The 20598-nt window shown below is 43.5% G+C and overlaps 1 protein-coding gene across 1 annotated transcript in view; it reads right to left on the bottom strand.

Moving 5' to 3' along the window:
• Positions 1-20598, bottom strand: part of LOC149322843 (uncharacterized) — a 110723-nt gene that overhangs the window by 13182 nt on the left and 76943 nt on the right. The window contains exons 11-17 of the mRNA XM_089483875.1: positions 20373-20441; positions 19807-19890; positions 17752-17817; positions 15421-15477; positions 13728-13892; positions 7432-7629; positions 3973-4209 (exon numbers count right to left, since the gene is read on the bottom strand). Coding sequence (XP_089340001.1) covers positions 3973-4209; positions 7432-7629; positions 13728-13892; positions 15421-15477; positions 17752-17817; positions 19807-19890; positions 20373-20441 — 876 coding nt within the window. The remainder of the gene's footprint in view (positions 1-3972; positions 4210-7431; positions 7630-13727; positions 13893-15420; positions 15478-17751; positions 17818-19806; positions 19891-20372; positions 20442-20598) is intronic.

Here is a 20598-nt window from a genome sequence, read left to right as displayed (position 1 = left end):
AAATTATCAATTGTTAGACCATGCTGATCACTTTGGCTGTTTCCTTCCAGAAGCCTATATAGTATTGAGCTTGGCTAACAATAAACTGTAATGATAGGGTTGCTATAAATTGGAAACAACTTGAGAGCACACAACAATAGCAAAATCCTGGCTCTTATCTTCCATGTAGGGCTAGTTTGGCCTTGGAAGGAAGGGAGGTATAGGTATGAATTACACCTTGTGATTAATCTTTGTCCATTAAAATGTAAACAAAGTAGTTTAGTGATCAGAGTAGCTACTGTGAATTAGGTCATTCTAATGAATCAAATAAAAACAGGTGCAAGTAACTGAAGGCAGACTTCCAACAGAGTGCAGGTGTGATAGATCAAAGGAGAAGAGACACACACAGACCAAGCAACACCTGCTGAAATTTCCTTTGTACAACCATTCAAGGTAGAGCCCCTTCCAGTTTTCACTCTGGCAATGCTAGTCCTAACTAGGCTTCAGTGAAGACCAGCTGGCCTTCCTCACTGCAGAAACAAAGTGGTAGGATAAAGGACAGGGTCATGGCTATTAAAGTGGTGTGAAACTTCTTTATGTACTGTAGTTATACTCCAGGAGGACTGGCAAAGTGTTTCACAAGTGGCCTAGGGTGTCTCTCATCTATTCTTTTCATGGGCTGCCAACAACAGAATGGAGACACAAGTTTGCACTTTAGGATTTGCCTGCTTTAAATATAGGAGCTGCTTTTACAAGCCTGGAAATCTTGTCTACTATTTTAATCAATCTAAATTAATAATTCCATAATCAGTTAAGTAAATAAATAAATAATACACCTTCCACCCACTGGCACATTCAAAATAACTTCCTGCCTCCTTGCCTACCAAAAATAACTTCTTGTCTATTCAAAACAATTTCTTGCATTTGCTGAAAGAAGCATTTCACACCATGGGAGGTACACCAAGAAAGGTCTCTTCAACACAGTCATACAAGCAACATTAGGCTATAGCACAATAATCTCAGAACACAGAGGTCAAGGAAGTCTATATGGGAGAAGGCCTGACAGGAGACAGGGACATTTGTTCACCCAGCTCATAAGCCAAAAGGATGGCAGAAGTTACACACTTGGAGAAACATAATTTGTTGTCATAAGAGACTGGTGGAGTAGTAGACAAGGTGGCGCTTGGTCTTGTGAAAAAGTGCCGTTCTATTGACATAAACAGGCAGTGCCTTGTGCATGACCAGACAACAAAATGAGCTCTTAAAATTAGAGGAAGGCTGTTGCATCTACTTGAGATGCCAATTGTAGCGATGAGTCCAGGAGTACTCCCAAACTGCGAACTTCGTCCTTTAGGGGAAGTGTGACCCCGTCCAGGACTGGATGACTAATTTCCTTCCCAGGACTTAGGGAACCTATCACTAGTACCTCCTTTTTCTCTGGATTCAACATGACTTTGTTTTCCCTCATCCAGCCCATTACTGACCCCAGACAGGCGGCCAGAGGAGAGATGCCCTCCCTAGTCACTGCAGCAGTCAGAGACATAAAGAAATAAATCTGGGTGTCATCAGCGTACTGATAACACCACGCCCCATGTTTCTGGATGATCTCTCCCAGTGGCTTCATGTAAATGTTAAATAGCATGGGGGATAGAATGGCGCCCTGAGGGACGCCAGATGTCAGCTCTCTCTTAGAGGAGCAACTATCCCCCAGCCTCACCATCTGGAATCTGCCCGAAAGGTAGAAACGGAACCACTGGAGCGCAGTGTCCCCGATGCCTAACTCCCTCAGGCATTCCAGAAGGATACCAAGGCAAGAAGAATGTCACCTCGGAGCAGTAGGAAACTGGTGTCAATCTTTGGGGAATCACGATCAATGTGAACGAGGAGGCAGTTGGTAGAACTGTGCCCAGAACAGATGAACCTCAGATTCATACAATTTGTAGAGCTTAGAATTTAGGGGATATACTTCATCAAAGAGATTACTGTGAAAAGGTGGCCAACCCAGCAGGATCAATGTGGAACCATAGCGATACTGGCCAAGGAAACGTCAATTCATGAGATCAAAAATGGTCCCTTGCCCTGAGGTTGAGTTCCTTTGACTTGAGGACTGTCAGTGAAGACATCAACAGATGGTTGGACAATGGTGTTACACCCTGAACCCATTCAAAATCATCTACCTCATGGGGAGTGGATTGCGGTGAGACCAAAGGAGAGACCAGTTGGAAGATGCTTTAGGTACTGTGCAGGTGTAGCATTCGAGGTGAGTATGGAAGTAGATTTGTTTGTGGTTTTTTTTTTAAGGTACCGATGTATGGAACATGGGTAGACTTCGAAAACCATCTCAGAATGGAGGGGCGGTATCAAATTGAATTGAAGACAGTCTCATTGAAGTTGTGGGGAAGTCTGTAGTCGACTGACAGATGGCAAGTTGAATGGGGGATTCCAAGATTTTTGTCATGTGAAGGGGTTAGGCGAATCGCAGTTAAGGTTGTATGCTCAGTCGACACAGTCAGGACACAGAGCGTTGGTGGAGGGAGAGTCGCGGATAAGGCAGTATGTCCAGCAGAAGAAGTCAAGGCACAGAGAGCCATAGATAAAGCCACATGGTCAGCTGATGGAGTCCGGGCAGACAGCTGTGGATAAGGCTGTGTGCTGAACTGACAGGATAAGGGCACGGAGAGCTGTGGGTAAGTCGTGTGCTCAGCCGATGGAGTTGGAGCATGGGGAGATATGGATAAAGCCGCATGCTCAACCAACAGAGTCAGGGCATAGAGGGCCATGGATAATGCCATGTGCTCGGCCGATGAAGTCTGAGGACAGAGAAGCACGGATAAGGCCATGTGCTTGGTCAACACAGTCGGACACAGAGGGTCATGGACAAGGCTGTGTGCTAGGCCAACAGAGTTGGGGCATGGAAGACCGATGATAAAACCATGTGCTTGGCTGACAGTCAGGGCACAGAGTAAACATAGATAAAGCCACCTCCTCAGCCAACAGTGTCGGGGCACAGAGGGCTTATTGTCAGAGGAGGGCCTATAGTCCAGAAGCATGGTAAGCTGGGATGTAAAGGCCTGGCAATGATGGCACAGGGCCACGTTGTGGGCCTCACCAAGGCAGAGTAGCACTTGGAACGGCCGTCTTTCTCATGTTATCCCTGTAATCGACATACTGCTTGAAAAAGGTTGAAGATGAAAAGTCTGGCTATTACCAGAAAAACAAGAGCAAAGGAAAAAGAGCTCTGCCCTGGGAAATGGCAGGAAGAACTAGTCTCTAAGATGGCTGAAGGGGAGGAGGCAAAGAGTCAAAGGGTCTTTTCTTCAGCTATTGCAAGACTTGTGTGTTCTTCCTGCCTGTCTCTGAGTGGTGATGGGGAAAACTCAAATCGTGTGGATTCCTCCTCTTGCCAACTCAGAGAATTCCATTTGAAAGCACCTTCATCCCATTAGACATTTCAGGTCTATTTTCATTGCTGAATTTTTAAAATCTGTTTTACCTAACTATGGCCCGGTCCAGATGGACAGGATAGGACTCCCTCGTCATGTGCGAGGGGCAGCGCTTCTAGACGCCCCTCACCCCTCACATGTAATGAGGGCGTCAAAATGGCGGCACCCTGTACAGATGGGCGCCGCCATTGTTACGTGCCGCATGCATTGTGTCCACACATCATGGCACCATTATGACATCGCAAGATGTCTATCTGGTCCGCGGGGATGTCCCACAGTCTGGAGGCTGCGGCTTCCCCGCGGACCAAAACTAGGCACCGGGAGGCCGTCCTTTTTAGGCGGTCTGTCCCACGCCTATGTTTCAAATTGTTACTATGCTTCTACGTTTCAAGACTATTTTATTTGCATGGCTGGCTACAGGCTAAAAAACCTGGCGGGGGGAGGTGTCTTGTTCTTTTCTTTTTCCAGAGGTAGCTGTCAGTGTATGTCTTCAATATGGAAAAATCAAAGACAGGGCATCTCAAGAGTGGAGAGGGAAGGATTCACTCACCTTCCCCACTATCCAGGCTGGTGGTGTGGGGTGGAAAGGTACCTCTGGAGCCTCTGTAACACTCTCTGGAAGAATGGGATGGTCCTTTACAGGGGTTCCAGTCACAGGAAAGCCAGCTGCCTCTGGTTTGTTTTTCAAACTCAGTGGTACAAGCTGCTGCTCTTGCTGCCATTGTTGTGATGTCTGTGGGCTACACGACTTGGGAGGATGAGCCATTTCACTGGTAGAGGAAGACTCCTGCAGTAACATAGGGGGGTTGGGGAAGAAAAGAGAAATTACCAGATTACAAATTTAAGAAGATCCTTACACCACAGGTAACTTGTCTATGTAGTCCAGTCTGGTCTGACTAGCAGAGATTCTAAGGCCTCAGGCAAACTTTGATCTATCAACTACAGCCTCAACCTTTTATCCAATGATTAACCATCATGGCTTTTCAGCATCAGTAGCACAGCACAGAATTTTGCTCAGCTTTCCTTTTTTCAATACTTTTTCCTGTCAGCCACTTCCTTGTGATTGTAGCTTTCATGTACAAGAGTGATCCAGGAGCCTAGAAAGCACAACAAAAACATCTCTTTATTTGGGTTGTGGGGTAAAGAAAGCCTTTTGCTTCTTTGGCCAATAATAAATAAGGAAGTTCAGGCACAAATCTGCAGAACATTGAGTACAGTCAGGAGCCCTGTATTCTCAAGGATTTGATTATTCAGGAATTTGTAATGGTGGTTTCGCCTCTGGTCTTCAAGTCTCCCACCCCATCCCACCCTGCTTTTGAGGACAATAATACTACTCCTGTAGTTTTGTCATCCTTCTCCTCAGCCTTCTCCTCTCAGTCTCCTGTCCTGCCAATAGTACTCTCCAGCCCATTATGTGTGCAGTCCATGACCAAGGCAGCTTCTGCCCAACATTTGCCTACCTGCTGTCTTGCCCATCCATTCACTTTCCTCTAACTAGCTGGCTCGCTTTGTTTTGCCTCACTCAGATTGCACACTACTCCAGCAGACTGTCCACACCCACCCACTCACTGGGTGCATCTGGCCCCTGTTGCCTCTGCCTTATCAGGCCCTCAACCATTAAGGTGAGGCCAGCTAGAGTGAGAGATGCAGGGGGAAGTAGGGAAGAAGTCGAAGAGACTCTGGATGTTGGCACTTCAGCAAATACCTGTTCTTTCCCACTGCCCCTCAGTTTAACATTGTTGTGGTGGAAATCAGGGATTAAGGCAAAGAGGCAGTGGATGTTGGTGTTTTGACAAACGTTGCCTCCTTTCACGCTGCCTGACTACCCCCCTCTCTCTAGCTGGCCTCTGTTTCATATCATCATGGGGGGAAGAAGAAACTAAATCAAAGGGGTGCTGGATGTTAGTGCTTTGACAAAAATCCCTCCCATCCCCAGTGCCCCACACCCTGTAAAAATATTTTATAAATATAAAATGTATAACATGTAATTTTATATCCAGGAAGTTTGCCAAGAGATTTACTCTGAGGCTGAGAGCGTGTGATTTAGGGAGAATGTGAATCAGGGATTCAAACCTTGATTTCCCAGACCTAGTGCAACACTTATACCACGACACCATGCTAACAACTTTAATAACAATACTATTGGAAATGTAAATCACAAAGCTAATAAATTTTAAAACAGATGTAGTACAGTCGCCCCTCTGTTGGCATGGACTTCATATCCGCACCCCTCATGAGGAGCAAACAAAGGGGATTAAAATGGGGCATGCGCCCATAGCCGCTCACAGGCATGCACACCCATTCAAGCCTATGGGGCATGAATAGGTGTGAGTTTCTGTTTTCGCGGATCCCGCGAAAACAGAGGGCTGACTGTATTACAGAGGTCCCTTGGCTTACATGGGGGATCCGTTCCACCCCCCACCCCCCGGCATAAACCAAAAAACGCGTAAGCTTGAGTCCCATCTGACTGAATGGGGCTCAGTCTCGCAGCGTGGGAGAGAGAGTGCGCCACGCATAAGCAGGAAGCCAAATATGGGGCTCCCGCCTATAGCGCGGGCACACTGTATTTAATTTTATTGCTATGACTATACATACACCTGATCATTCATAGTTTCACCCCATCAATGGTATATGACTCACTTGCTAAAAAAAAAAACTCTGAGTAGTAATTCTCTCCACTGCTGTGGCCTCTACTATATTCCCTCCTGAATATTTTTTTTCTTGACAGCTCATATAGCTCTAAATTTTATTATGCATAAATGCCTTCAGTCTGAGAAATGGTTCCTGGTGCAGTGTAATATTCCTGCTGACAATCAATCAGCTTGGTTTCACTGTAATTATGGTGCATGCTGTTGGCTTAGGGCCAGAACAGACAGGCCAAAATAAAGCTGCTTCGGGTCACTTTGGAGGTATGCTGTTTAAATAACACATGCATCTTAAGAGGCCAGAAGCTGTGCCAAAGCGGAGCTTCAGTCTTTAGGACTGGAATGTGGCTTTGGCACGGTTTACAGCCTCTTAAGATATATGCATCATTTAAACAGCATACGTCCAAAGTGATCTAAAGCAACTTTATTTTGTCCTGTCTGTTTGGGCCCTTAGTTGTCTATTTATATCTGATATTCTAAAATGATGACTACCACTCCAAACAATATATACACTTGGCTCTCAGGGCATAACTCATGGAATAAATCAGTGATGGTGAACCTATGGCATGCGTGCCAGAAGTGGCACTCAGAGCCCTCTCTGTGGGCACACATGCTGTCGCCCTAGCACAGAGTTTGCCAGAGTTTCTTACTAGAAAGCCAAACATGGCACTTTGCAATAAATAAGTGGTGTCTGGGTTGCAGTTTGGGCACTCAGTCTGTAAAAGGTTCACCATCACTGGAATAAATCAATTGAGTTCCTCAGACCCTTAAGGAAAATGACCTACATTTTACTGTTCTAAAGTAACATTGGATGCATGATCTTAACATTTATCAATAACCAGCATGGGAAACAGTCATAAGCTCCCAGTAATCACAACCCTGACAATACACAAATTATGCATCAGTGGTCACAGGTTCCTCTGCAATGCTCCCTAGAACCTGCTGCTACTCATGTTAGCTCAGACATCAACACCCACCCAAGCAAAGCATAAATGTACGGCAACAGGAGGAACGCCCTTGGAAAGGGCAACGTCAGAAAGGAAAAAACTGACAGTGTAGTTGACCAGTCCAGGAAAAAACCCGAGGGGACAGAAGAAAAAGCTCATGTGTTTGGTAAGACCATTTCCCCTCTACAGCATCAGGGAAACCTCTCACTAGTGCCCATGCAATACTGTCTGTATTCCATAGCTTGTGGCATTAGGAAGAGGAAGGCAAAATGCATACAATCTACTATCCACCCCAAATGTCCAGTTTCCAGAACCCATATTTGACAGCAATGGAGTCATCCAAGAAAACCACTCGGTGATGTACATAGTGTACCGGAGGAGCACCCCAGGATATGAAAGGAAGGGGGGTGCAGTTACCTCTGGCTGGAAGCTGGCTTTTGCCTTTTGCTTCTGGCCACTCCCCTTTGCACCCCGCCACCCCACCTGCTTGATCCTGACCGGCTTGCGGCTGTGGCCACCGAAGACTGTCCTCCTCCTCCTCCTCCTGACCTTCCAGCCTGACACTGCTGACCCCGCCGCCTCTGGGCTGCTCCACTCCTCAGGAAGCAGCCGCTTCTAGGGAAGGGAAGAGAAGACACGAAGTGGAGCAAGCTGTGGCAGTGGCAAGGATCAGAGGCAGAAATAGGAACCCACCCTCAAAGCAAGCAGCAGTGCAGCTGGGCTGGCTTTTCCTGCAATCACAAACCCGCTTCAAGCCTTGCCCCCATTGCCCTCCTGTGCCACCTCAAGCGTGCTACCTGCCAATCCATCCACCCAAGGGCACCCCAAAACAGCCCAAAGCAGAGAAAAGTAGATCCTCCCCTTAGTCTCCCAAAAGAAGCTGCAAAGCTCAGACACAGGCACAGCTAGTACTGAAAAAGAAGACAGAAGTTGAAGACAGCAGATCAAGATGAGCAGTCTTGGGACACCTAAGTTTAGCAAGAGAGGTAATAATGGGGGCTGTGAAAACTCCCCAGTGCTTCAGGTTTACAGTCCAAGCTTCTGGATTCTGGAGCATGTCCAGAGGAGGGTGAACAAAATGGTGAATGGTCTGGAAATCATGCCTTATGAGGAGAGACTTAGGGAGCTGGGTATGTTTAGCCTGGAGAAGAGACGCTTAATAGGTGATATGACCGTAATTGAAGGGGTGTCACATTAAGGATGTAGAATGCTTGTTTTCTGCAGCTCCAGAGAATAGAAGCCAGAACAATGGATTGAAGATAAAGAAAAAGAGATTCCACTTAAATGTTAGGGGAACTTCCTGACCGGAAGAGCTGTTCGACAGTGGAACATATTCCCTCGGATTGAGGTGGACTCTCCTTCTTTGGAGGTTTTTGAACTGGATGGTCATCTGTCAGGGTGCTTTGTGGGTTCCTGCATGGCAGGGGGTAGACTGAATGGCCCATGAGTTATCTTCCAATTCTATGATTCTAATACTAAATCAACATCCAGAACTACAGGATATAAAAGCTGCTGCTGGCTTTTTGAAAGTGCAGGTTTGTAGCCCTCAGGGCTAGAGATCTGTCATGAAAGTTTCAATGCACAGTGGACCCTTCCCATCTGTGCGGTTTGGTTCAGGGTGCCCCGTGGGTGACAAAAGCAGCAGATGGCCGTGCCCCCTATTATTCAAATGCAGTAATGTGTGCACGGGAAAATCATCATGCTCACACTATCAATGAATAATATAGGGCATGGTGCTGCACAGGTGATCAAATCCATGGATTGCTAACATGCCGATGCGAAAGGGCCCAGTGTAAATACCTGAAGTGGGACTGCAACAATCCAAGTGGGATTGATGTAGCTTAAACAAGAAGGCTTTCTCTCTGTCCCACCAAGATCACAGGCTTGCCTTCTCGGTGGCTGCTCCCACCCTTTGGAATGCCCTTCCTTGGGAGGCTAGGCTGGCCCCCTCCCCCTCCCTTCCTTGGGAGGCTAGGCTGGCTCGCCCATTAACCGGCAAGTAAAAACAGGCAGGCATTTTGTATATAACAGATAGCAGGGTGGTTTTTATGGAGCAAGTGGGTTTTTAGTTTGTTTTTAACTTTTGTATATTTTTTGTGATTTTATACCGGATGTAGATGTTTTAACTGCTTTGAATTTTATTGAGATTTTAAATGTTTTATCTATGAGCCGCCTTGGGTCCCTCCGAGGAGAAAGGCGGCATATACATGAAATAAATCAATAAAAAGATGTAAGCAGTAGTCCACTTCCACTTTTGCAAAAGAGGCTATTTTTGACTTTTAAAAATTGCTGAGGGGAGCCGCGCTTTGTTTAAAAGGAGAATCCAGTCCTGCCATTGTTGCTTCTTCTCAAGATGGAGGAGGCAGGGGAAGAGTTGGAGGCTGCAAAAATCCGGGGGGGGGGGACACATCATTCCCTTCTGTACTTTCCATTTATCTCTACTGAATCCCATTTTTTTAGTCTCAAGCCAGTGCTCCAGTTTGCTCTGATCCTTTTGAATCATGATCCTATCTTCTAAGGCATTGGCTATCCCTTCTGGCTCTGTGTCACAGACAAAACAAAGAAGCAGCCTCTCCAAACTATCATTCAAGATCATCTCAACATATGCTGAATATTACAATACCTCTGAGTATAACTGCTGAATAAGCTGTCAACATCACCTAGTTTTTAGGTATTGCCTAGATCCAATTTTACCAACTTGTCAACAAGAATGTTATTTCCACAATCTTGAAGACAAAACCTCTAATCCCAACAGAAGAAGAGGAGGAGGAAGAAAATCTTCTGGGAAGCAAACAAAGCCAGCATATGCAAATTTTCCAGTTGGCTTATATCAATGTAAATGCAAGCTGACTTGATACAGAGATTCTAATTCACTCTGGCTTTTAGACTAGGAATATACACCACAAAATTAAGAGGTGCTGTGGAAGAATGTATATTGTTGTTACACAAGCCAATACAGTGCCTGTGCAGACTGGCCATTAAGGCCAGCTTGGGGGCAGAGTCAGGACATGGCATCCATACGATGGATGCCCCGACTCCACCCCCATGTTTTCCTAGAAACGTCGGTAGAAGAAAAAAGATGCTGTCAAACAAAAACTTTTGCTTCACAGTCACTTGCAGCCAGTGTATATATATGCTTAGTTTCTTTTCTTCTTACATACCTATTTTTTTGAAGCTAGAGTGTGTATGTATGCCTGTTCTTTCTTTCATTCTATTTGATTAAATAAACAGATTTTCTTGAGACCAGGACTGTGTGGTCACTTTGCCTGCCTCATACTCTGATCCAGCAGTGCATCCAAGCCAGGGACCTATGATGCAAGTGCTACAGCATGTGAGTAAGTGAACTAAGGAGAAGAAGGCAAGACTGATGCTTGGATAAAAAAACTGGTGAGTAGTAATAAAAGTAATAATATTTAGCATATGCCAATTGGTCCCTGCATCTCTCTCAGTATTTCTTATATATACTTCCCACATCCCTTCTACAAATTCAGCTGTTGCCGGCACTCACTTGATATTGACTATGTATGGCACAATTCTGTTGGAGCACTAGGAGGAATGTGGAATGCTGTTTTGGGTGCAAAACTCAGTTTCTCTAAAAACAATTTCAGCTTTCATTTCGAATTGAGTTAGGTCAGATAGACAGCCATTTCACATAATTATTTAAAATCAAATTTCTAGCCCTTATGATTACAAAGATAGGCTTGGAAATGTGCAAACACCTATTGAACTCTCCTAAGTTTTCCAGGGTCCTTCTTACCTTCTTACCGTAAGTAATCTAGAATAAGTCACACAGATCTATTCAGCTAATATATAATATAGAAAGTACATAATCTAGATTTCTTGTCACAACTTGGATTGCCGGTTCCCTTTTAAATTCTTTTTTTAAAAAAATTATCCTGGATTAAAAACAACCGTGATCAGTTGCATCTCTTTTTAAAGCCAAATATGAGCTCTCCCCAGCTCTTCTGGCTTCTGAGTTGCTCAGAAGCAACGCCAGTGAAATAGCACAGCTTTGCTACAATTGGAAGGGAAAGGCATAAAGAGCTCAAAATGTTCTAATAAATGTTCACTAGAACCCACAGAAATGTTCACAAACCTGTTGCTCACACACAATCCAAGTCATCTGAAACATAATCAAAGCAACATTTTAAAAAGGTGCCATGTTTATCAGGATTTGAATTTGCTACAAGCAAGGGAAAGCTGAGGTGAAAATAAAGCAGAAGCCCAGCTCCTTCCGACTATTTTCTCAGAAAGCAAGAGGGCTGGCTGGCAGCCCAAGCTCAAACAAACACCCACCTTCCACAATTCAGATCAGAGGAATGTTGAAGAAGTGACAAACCCAGGGCAGCACCAAAACACCAGAGCAAGTGAGCAAGGCACAAGACTGTAGGGAATGAAGGCACACAGAGAAAAAAAACAACATATGGGATCATCAGACAGTTTAAACTGGTGGAATGTGTTCTCTCAGTTGGAATACAACCACCAGTTAGTTCTGGAACACAAAGGAGAATGTTTCTTGTATAAAGTACACTAGATGATCTGGAAAAAACGATCCTTAAGAATCGGAAGTAAGGAACTAAATCTTCCTGTCTCTCAAGAACATCACCACAGACACCAAAACAAAATCTCAACACAGAAGTTTGCTCTAGTTCTGGATAAGCAGTCTTAACTTGAGTTGAAATCGTTCTTCAAGCCCACTAGACAACATCTTCCCAACCTTGCTTCCCATGTACAGCTGGATAAGAAAAACGTTCCTAAGGGACTGAATTGAGTTATAGATCAGTGTTAGGTTACAGAAGTAACAAAAATATTCACCAGCCCAGCTAGCTTAGTGCACTCCGGTTTTCTGCCCAGCCACTCTTCTGAAGGGACAACAACATCCAACTCATCCTCCCCACTTTGATATAACATTTTCTAGTCCTTCCAGGAGTGTTGACCCAGAAATGGCTTTTGCAAATTCTGCCCCTAAACCTGTGCTGCATAAAAGTAATGCTCTTCTGCTAGTTGCATTTAGGTCCAATTACAATGTTCTATATTATAGCTATTTCAGCCCAAGAATGAGGGGAGGAATGAAGTATTCTGCCCAAAATAAACTAAAGAGTGGTATATAAGAGGAATAATCAAAAGCCAGAACAGAGAAGGTTAGAGAACATATAAAGAGCTTTTTAATAGGGAAGGGGAGAACTGGGATCCAAAATGGTATCAGAACTACAAATCACAGAGAAGCAGGGAACTATATATCACTCTTTCTCAGTTCCTTATCCCAAAATGACTGGAGATGCGATGAATCAGGACCCAGAAAAGCACGCAAATGTTTTAACAGGGTTGACTTAAATCATGATTTAAACCAAATGACTTTTTTAAAAAAACACCCCTGTTTGGTTTTTTTTAATTGATTATACTTTTTAAAAAATAAAAGATCTGGTTATTATTATTATTTTCCAACCCTCTTGCTGGAACTACTATTTGAGTTTAAATATTTTAACAGTTTATTGGCAGCTATTCATTGTTAAGCCAGAATCCAGTGTCAGTCGCTTCTTTTTGATCACTTTATTTTACAGTGAAATATATTCAGAAACAAATCCTTCAATTAACATAAAAGCAACCCAAACAACTAGCTTTAAAATAGCAACTTTTAAAAAACAATAATTGTTTAAGCCTGTGGCCATAACATCTGAACTGTATTTTGCTACTCGATTTTCTTATTTAGTCCTGTGTAGTCCTACACATTAATGCAAAGAAACTGGTAACCCTTCCCCTCCAGAAATGGGCTTAGGTTTTTGGTTGTTGTTGCTGTTTACTGTTTTTTCCCAACCCTGACATTTAACTTCGGGGCTTCACTAACCTATGAAATACTAATAACCTAGAAGGCTTTTAAAGCCAATTTTGGAGCAGTGGCTCCTTCTTGTGGCTTACTTTAAACAAGAAAAATTTTAAAAAGAAGAACACTAGTAACATTTGTGTCCATTATTTGAGGAATTCATCTTTGTCATCATAATTATGATTCAGCATATAGACAGTATGTCTAGATTTTACTCAGAATTTCCTTTTCCATGCCATGAACAGGAAATTTGTCACTGTGTTTTCTCTCATCTTTCTTCTTCTCCAGCATCTCCTCTCTAAAATTATTTGCAGTTTTGTAGGTGGATTTATTTTAAATTTAGCTGAATTCTTGGTGACAACGTAAAGAGTTTTAAAAATAAAATTTTAGAAAACAAGAGATTGACATTCTTGATTGCTATGATAACCAAGTCACAACACCACAAAGACATGAAGTACCACCTGGCTATAAAACCTGAGAGAAGAACAAATGGCTGTCCTTGTTATAAACTGCTCAAGGGCTCCACAGAGGTCAGAGGTCAGCTGCTAGAAATAAGAGGTTGGTCTAAATAGACATTGGAATGATATAACAAGAAAATGCTTAGATGAGAGGATTAAATTTTGGAGCAGCCAAACAACAGAGGCACACATAGGCATCCCAGTGGTTAGCCAAAAAAGAAGGAGCATGCTGGGAATGAGATCCAAGATGTGCAAGACTTTGATGAAAAATGAGGGAGTTTTGCTTTCAACATCAATGGTCAGCACAAAGAGGGAGTAAGTAGACTGCAACATCCATCTGACAAAAAGCAAGCAAGCAAGCAAAAAAAAGTGAGAAAAAACCAAGCCACAGAGAGAAAGCACAGTGGAATAGAAAAGCGGGATGGGGCACCAACCATCGCAAGCTGCAGGCACTGTCTCCAGCGGCACTTCTGGCGCTTCATGTTCTGCCCGCCAAACTTGGGCTTGTCGCAGCAGAAGTCGCAGCGGCCACAGTCTCTTTTCAGCAGGCAAGCTTCACATTTGCCACATTTTCGACAGCGTCTCCTTTTGGGGGCATGCTGGGGACAGGGAATGAGGGGAAGAGAGAAAAAGAGGGGGTACAGAAAGAAAAGATAGGCATCAAGAGGAACCAAGAAGAGTATGCTGTAAAACCCAGGGAGAGAATCTGAGCAGTATCTTTGGGTACCGAAAAGCAGAGCTTGAAAGAATGATTTTGGGGGAGTACAACTTCCAGAATCCCTTTGGCAATTCCAGACTAAATCCAACTGTTTGTTCTAATTAGAGCAGACTGACTGATTCAATTGAACTCATTTAAGTGACGACTTACCAAATTCTCAATGATTCAATGACTCTGCTCTCAAATGATTTTAAGCCGGGGTGGGAATTGGACAGTCCTCCAAATGTTGTTGAACTGCAACTCCAAGCAGCCCTAGCCAGTATAATCCATGGCAAAGAATGCTGGGAATTTCTGCTAGTTGGAAAGGTGTTCCTAATCTACCTCTAGAAAAATGGAGAGGTAGATTATAGGTGTTTGCAGTAAGGAAAAACATTAAACACTTAAGACACAACTGTGGAAAGCTACATAAGAATTTGAAAACTTTTATAGTGTTTATTATTTAAATCATGTTACCAAATATAGTAATATCCCTCCTCCAAAGTCAAATAATAATCTTTGTAATTACCATGCTTTCTACTAAGGTTTTAACAGTGAATTTGATTACGATGGTGATGATTGGGTGGCATTCTGTGCTGTAGTAAATGTAATAACTTAGGAGTTAAGGATTTATAACTGCTCTGTATTCACTGAGACTACCTATGTTTGGATGAAGGAAGTCTTTTCAAATGCCGATCACAGACATTTCCAACTCCCCTCCCACTGGTAAGTGAGGCTGAGACAATCAAATGCAGGACTCCTGTTGCAATTCCTAGTTGCAGCCTCACTTGCTGGTAGGGGCAGCTGGAAATATCATCCTCCTTGTGCCCCCAATGGCAGCTGGATATACCTCCTTTGTCCAACATGGCTGTTGTTAAAGTGGGCACAGGGGAAGGGATCAGGCTAGATGTTACATAGAAGTTAATGTAGAATATCAGCTTTTTAAAAAAACAGTTTCAGTGCTGGTGAATCTGTCCAAAGTCTTTCTTGTACTGTTTCTGAGCTTTTTGTTCTTGATATCTGTCTTCTGATTGTGTGAAATAACCAAACAGATAAACAAATAGATAAGGGATGTGAGGATAAATGGCTCTTCAGTAAACTGTAGATTGTATTTGAGCATTCCCATATGGGCCGAAACCAAACAAGTTAGCAAGCCTTTATTTGTTTGAACAGGAACAATGTTAGCTTCAGCTAAGCTTGAATAGAACCAAACATTTCATCCCTGATCCAAAGGGAGAAGACTATGTAAAAAAAAAAAGAGGGGGGTCCTCAGGCTTTATTTCCTCCACCAGGACTTTGAAGAGCAGCAACTGTTTCAGTTTGATGTACACTTGTATAATATGTATGCAAAGAAGATGTTTATTTACAGCTTTTTGAGATAGATTCATCTGTGTCAATACTCTATGATCCTTCCCCCTTCTTTGGCTACTTACCCCATGCTTCACAACAGGGACGTCTTCAGTTTCCTGTTCTGAGGTGGGTTTCCACTTCTAGGGTAAGAAGGAAGACAAACAGATGATAAGTCAGCAAACAGATATTAAACTAGCTGAATATGGACATAAAACACTTGCACAACATAGCAAAGCATAACAAGCAGCCATAGAAAAATGAGGATTAATGCAGGGTTCAACTGCTGAAATAAGCTAATTAATCTTTTAAGGTGTTACAAGATTCTTCCTTTTTATACCATATGACTTTTGAAGTAATATGTAACTCCACAAATCTTAATCCTTCAACACTACTCTAACTCAAGCATATCTACTGCCAATAGGGAAACCATCATATCCATTTCCTCAGGGTTTATCTCAGAAAGAAGTAAGGAAAAGAAGTAGAAGGAAAAAAAACTGCAACCCCAGAGAATGATTTTACAAATTTTACAAACAGACTATCAGTTTGACACAAGAGATGCGATGGCATGGAAACAAACAAAGGAAAAAACTCTTTCCACCCACCCAAACTTTTCTGTTCAGTTTTTACAATGGAAACAAATGGAAGTTTGGGGAAATACCAGAAAAGGCTTCTGAAATCATTAACTTCTGGAAGGACTAAAATGTCTTAAAGACAACATTTTACCCTCTCAAAGTAAGCCAAACTGAGCATATATATGTAAAATAATAAACAGAATTAGAGAGTGACTTCTGTGTATATTGCAGTATCCAATGATTTCAGAGTTGTAATTCAGTTTAATCTGAAATGGAACTGAAATGGCACATTCACGTTTGGTTTATTACAAAAGATTTTATTTTATTTTCAATATCTGTTTTATCCTAATTTTCAGATACTAATAAGCAAAAAATCTCTGCTTAGTTAAGGTATGGCACAATTCTGCACTTTATGCCAAATCAGATCAGCAGAAATTCCACAGCCCTAATATACCTTGAAGCCGCCCAAAAAATGCTTAGGATCAGAAATGTTTTAATTTTGGGATCATTGTTATTATTATTGGATTGTGGAATATCTACATATACATGATGAGATATCTTGGAGATGGGACCCAAGTCTAAACACGTAATTCATCTATGTTTTATATACACCTTCTTATACACATAGCCTAAAGATAATTTTCTGCATGAAATAAAGCCTTGCATATGAATCAGTAGGGTATTTCAGCCACCACTCTGAGGCATCATGTAGGTGCCGGAAAAGTTTTGAATTTTAGAGCAGATTTTGGATTTTCAAACAAGGGATACTGAAAAGTTATCAAATTACAAATTATTCACTTGATGTATTAAAATCCATTCAGGATTGATACAAAAGTAGGTTTTGATACATTTCAGTTCTCATCCAAACTTACATTCCCCCCCGCCCCCATAGGAAAAAAATCATGATTATTTCTTCTTCATTGTGACTTGAAAATATTCAGAAATATTACATCTATGCTGACACAGAAACTCTTTGAAGTGATGCAACTGAAACAAACTGTGTCAAGCAGGTAGCTTTCTAAACATTTTGGTCTCAAGACCTTGGGCGGTGAATAGTTTGAGAAACCAGAAGTAACTGTTTCTTTTGGCAAGCACAGACATACATGCATATAAGAACACATTCATGCTCACACACCAAGGCTCCTCTCCTTCCCCTTGACAGAGACAGAAGCAGAAAAAGACTATGAAGATATACACGCAGTCAGCATCCCAACCCACCTACTTTACTTTTACTAGTACATATATCTTTGGTTGGTGTTTTGGTTGGAGGAGAGGTCCACAGGTATTATGGACTGCCAAAAAGACAAATAAATGGGTCTTAGACCAAATAAAATCTGAACTCTTTCTAGAAGCCAGAATGGCTAAATTAAGGCTATCATATTTTGGCCACATCATTAGATGACACGACCCAATGGAAAGACAATAATGTTTGATAACGCACAAGGCATTAGGAAATTGCACTACAGGTGAATAGATGTGGTTTAACAAGCCATGGCCATGAGCTTGCAGACCTGAATAGGGCCACTAATGATACCCCGTCTTGGAAATCCTTCAGTCACAGGGTCAACCTAAGTTAAAGTCACATTGACAACAACAAAAAATGTTCACAGAGCAAAGGTGTGAATGGTGCTGCTCTCTAGAGATTGTTGGACTGCAATTCCCACCAGCCCAGCCAGCTCTGTCACTGAGGAATTATGCTGGAATTTGCAGTCTAACAACAGCTAATGGACTGAATGATTCCCACTTTTGACATGAAATTATAAGCCCTCCGGACCAGCCCACTTCAAAGATGGCATCAGCCATACAAACAGCTTTATGGATACAAGCACACAAACCACTCACTGTAGTAGCAGAGCGCTTCCGGCGACGGCTGCCTGAAACCAGCAGGGCCTTTGGAGGGGGCCCATCCTGCCAGCCAAAGAAATGAAGGAAAGAGAAGAAGTGAAAGAGTGAAAAAAGCCCGCATACTGCCAGACGTCAGAAGGTGAAAGCCATGTAGAGGAAAGCCATAAGGTGCACCCAACGAGGAAATATTCAAGATAACAGGATGAGTTCAGAGCTTTCAATTAGGTTGGAATCATGCAGAAGAAAAGCAATCTGATCCAGAAAAACAAATTCAAGAAATATATGTATGCTGCATCTTCTACTGACCTGCAGTGGCCTTCCAACAATAAGCAGCCCTCCAGATGTAGTTCACCTATAGTTTCCAGCACCCCAGCCATTATGACCAATGCCCATTGTTGCTGTGTATGATGGGAACTATGGCCCCTCTCATTTGAAGGACACCAAGTCAAGGAAGACTTTAGTAGGTGGCAGATAACCTAAGACCATCATAGGAGTCTATCAAAGCTGAAAAGTTAACACTTAGACTCAGAATCCCTCAACTAGCCTGGTCACTGGGAACTGTAGTCCAAAAAAGTAACTCTAATCAACCCTTGAAGTTTTTATACAGGCTAGTTACAAGGCAAGGGACAAGATACTGGTAGGATCCATGGATCTGTAGAATGTTCTCAAGCCCAAACGTATTCTTACTCCCACCATCTTTCTGACATTCCAAAGCAATCTTTACTGCCTGTAGAGATTTCCAAGCATTCATTAGTTATCAGTCCAATTCCATTCTGCCGTTCTATGACGAAACACTGGATTACATGAAGAATGCTGAGATTTTTCAACGAAAAAATTAATTATGTCTTTATTCAAATTCTCTCTCCAAACATTCTGTTTGGGTTTTTTTTTACAAGAAATAATCTCCCCTTTGCCTTTCAAGCACTATGCTGCTCAGCTAACCACAGTAAAACCACCCCAGAGACAAGAAAAGGAAAGATATATTTACTATAACATACAACAGACTCTCATCATGTACTCTGAATTTGACTTGTAGCACACTTGCCACAGAAAACTGGCTGTCTTTTCTCTAATTTAGGGTGGGTAACCAGTGAACTTTCAGATGTTGTTGGACCTACAACTCCCATCATTTCTAGCCAGCAAACCCACAGCAAGTGGCAGTGGAGTTGCAATTCTGCAATTCCTAGGGGGCCACAAGTTGCCCACCCCTACTCTTGTTCATTCAAAAAAATTCACTTAGAGCAAGCCACAGCACAAACTTTAGAGGGTGAATAGAATCATCCTAATGGGCATTCTTGCATCACCAATCTCAGTGCAACAGCAGTGATCAGCCATCAGCAGAAAATTTCATCATCACAGTTAGGACCCCAAGCAAGCGACGAACAGGAGCCCAGACAAGCCTAGGCAGATGGCTTGTGTAATCATTCCCTTTGCTGTATCTCAGGCGGTTTACAGACCGCCCCTTTGGGGCGGCCTGTACCCGCCCCTTTCCCCGCCGGATCTGGGCCTCAGCTGCCACAGCGGCAGCCTCTGAGGCCCCAATCCGGCGCTTTCCAGGCCGCGGGGAAGCGGCAAAAGGCTGCTTCCCAGGGGCCTGAAAAGGGGTGTCCTTGGGCTTCATGCCCCAAGGACACCCGACGGCGGCGGGGACAAAGAGAAAGGGGCCACTCGGCCCCTTTCTGCTTTGCGTTGCTGGCGCAGCTGTCTAAAGGCTGCGCCCAGCAACGCAAAGCTGGAAGGAGCTCCATTTTGGAGCTCCTTCCGGCGCCGCAGAAAGGGCACCACAGGCGCCCTCGCACGGTGCCAGCATGTCACATCCGCGCCGCTCCATTTGGAGGCAGTGCGGTCGTAACGTCCCAATGGTGGCGCCCATGTAGAATGGGTGCCACCATTTTGTACGTACTAGGTAGGTACTAGGGTTAGGGCGTCCAGAAGGGACGCCCTTTCCTAACCCTAATACGTACCTAGTACATACTTTGTGCGTGTCTGGAACGCGCCTCAGAAAAGTAATTCAAAGGTTCCCCCCTCCTTTATTCTACATACTTCACTTACGGTGGCCACTGCAAGTGGGTCTGTTTCTGATAGCTTCTTGCGGCGTTGCCTTGGACCACGCTGGGCCTTGGTGGGAAGTCCATCCTGGCAAGCAAAGATGGAAGAGAAGACAAGGTCAAAACGAGACAAACAAATAGAAGTACACAAGACACAGAGAGAATAATATCTCTGACACCAGGAATATAATCCCAAAAGGTTATTTTCTTTGGGTATTTCTCAGATTTATATGCCACAAATCTCCTGGCAGCTCAGCGAGTGAACTCATTATCCCATTGACCTTGCAGACTTATCTAAGGTCAGCTTAATAGCCAGGCACCATTCTCAGACCCAGGACTTCCTGGTCCAAATATCATACAAGTTCTCATTGTCCACAGTCCTGATTCCAAATCTCAACTTTCCTCCAATTTAACAAACTGAGCATCAGAATGCCTATTCTCATTCTCCCTCTCTGCCCATGATATTTGGCCAGAGGAGTGTGAAGAGGAGGGCTCAAGTCCCAGTAGTTGGTGTGCATGTACAGATGTTTGCCCTCATGTTGAATGGCATGCAGAATTGGAGCCACTCACTTTTGCTGGTGTGGCCTTCTTTTGCCGGCGCCGTACAGGTGTAGGAGCATCCTTGGCAGAGGCTGCTTCCTGGTGCCAACCGGGAAAGAGCCACAAAAGGCCATTAGGAAGATTGCTTCCTTGTGCACAGATGAAGGATGGAATTGCACACTGAAAACAGACACTAAAGGAACACACATGGATGTGGGGCAAAGTGTGCACAAGACCTCTAGCTCAACCCACTGCT

The sequence above is a fragment of the Sceloporus occidentalis genome, unplaced genomic scaffold, assembly GCF_023333645.1.
Source record: "Sceloporus occidentalis isolate IW3139 unplaced genomic scaffold, rSceOcc1.0.p SCAF_1, whole genome shotgun sequence".
NCBI lineage: Eukaryota > Metazoa > Chordata > Lepidosauria > Squamata > Phrynosomatidae > Sceloporus > Sceloporus occidentalis.
Note: the sequence above shows the minus strand (reverse complement) of the source record. Positions and strands in the feature narration are given on the sequence as shown.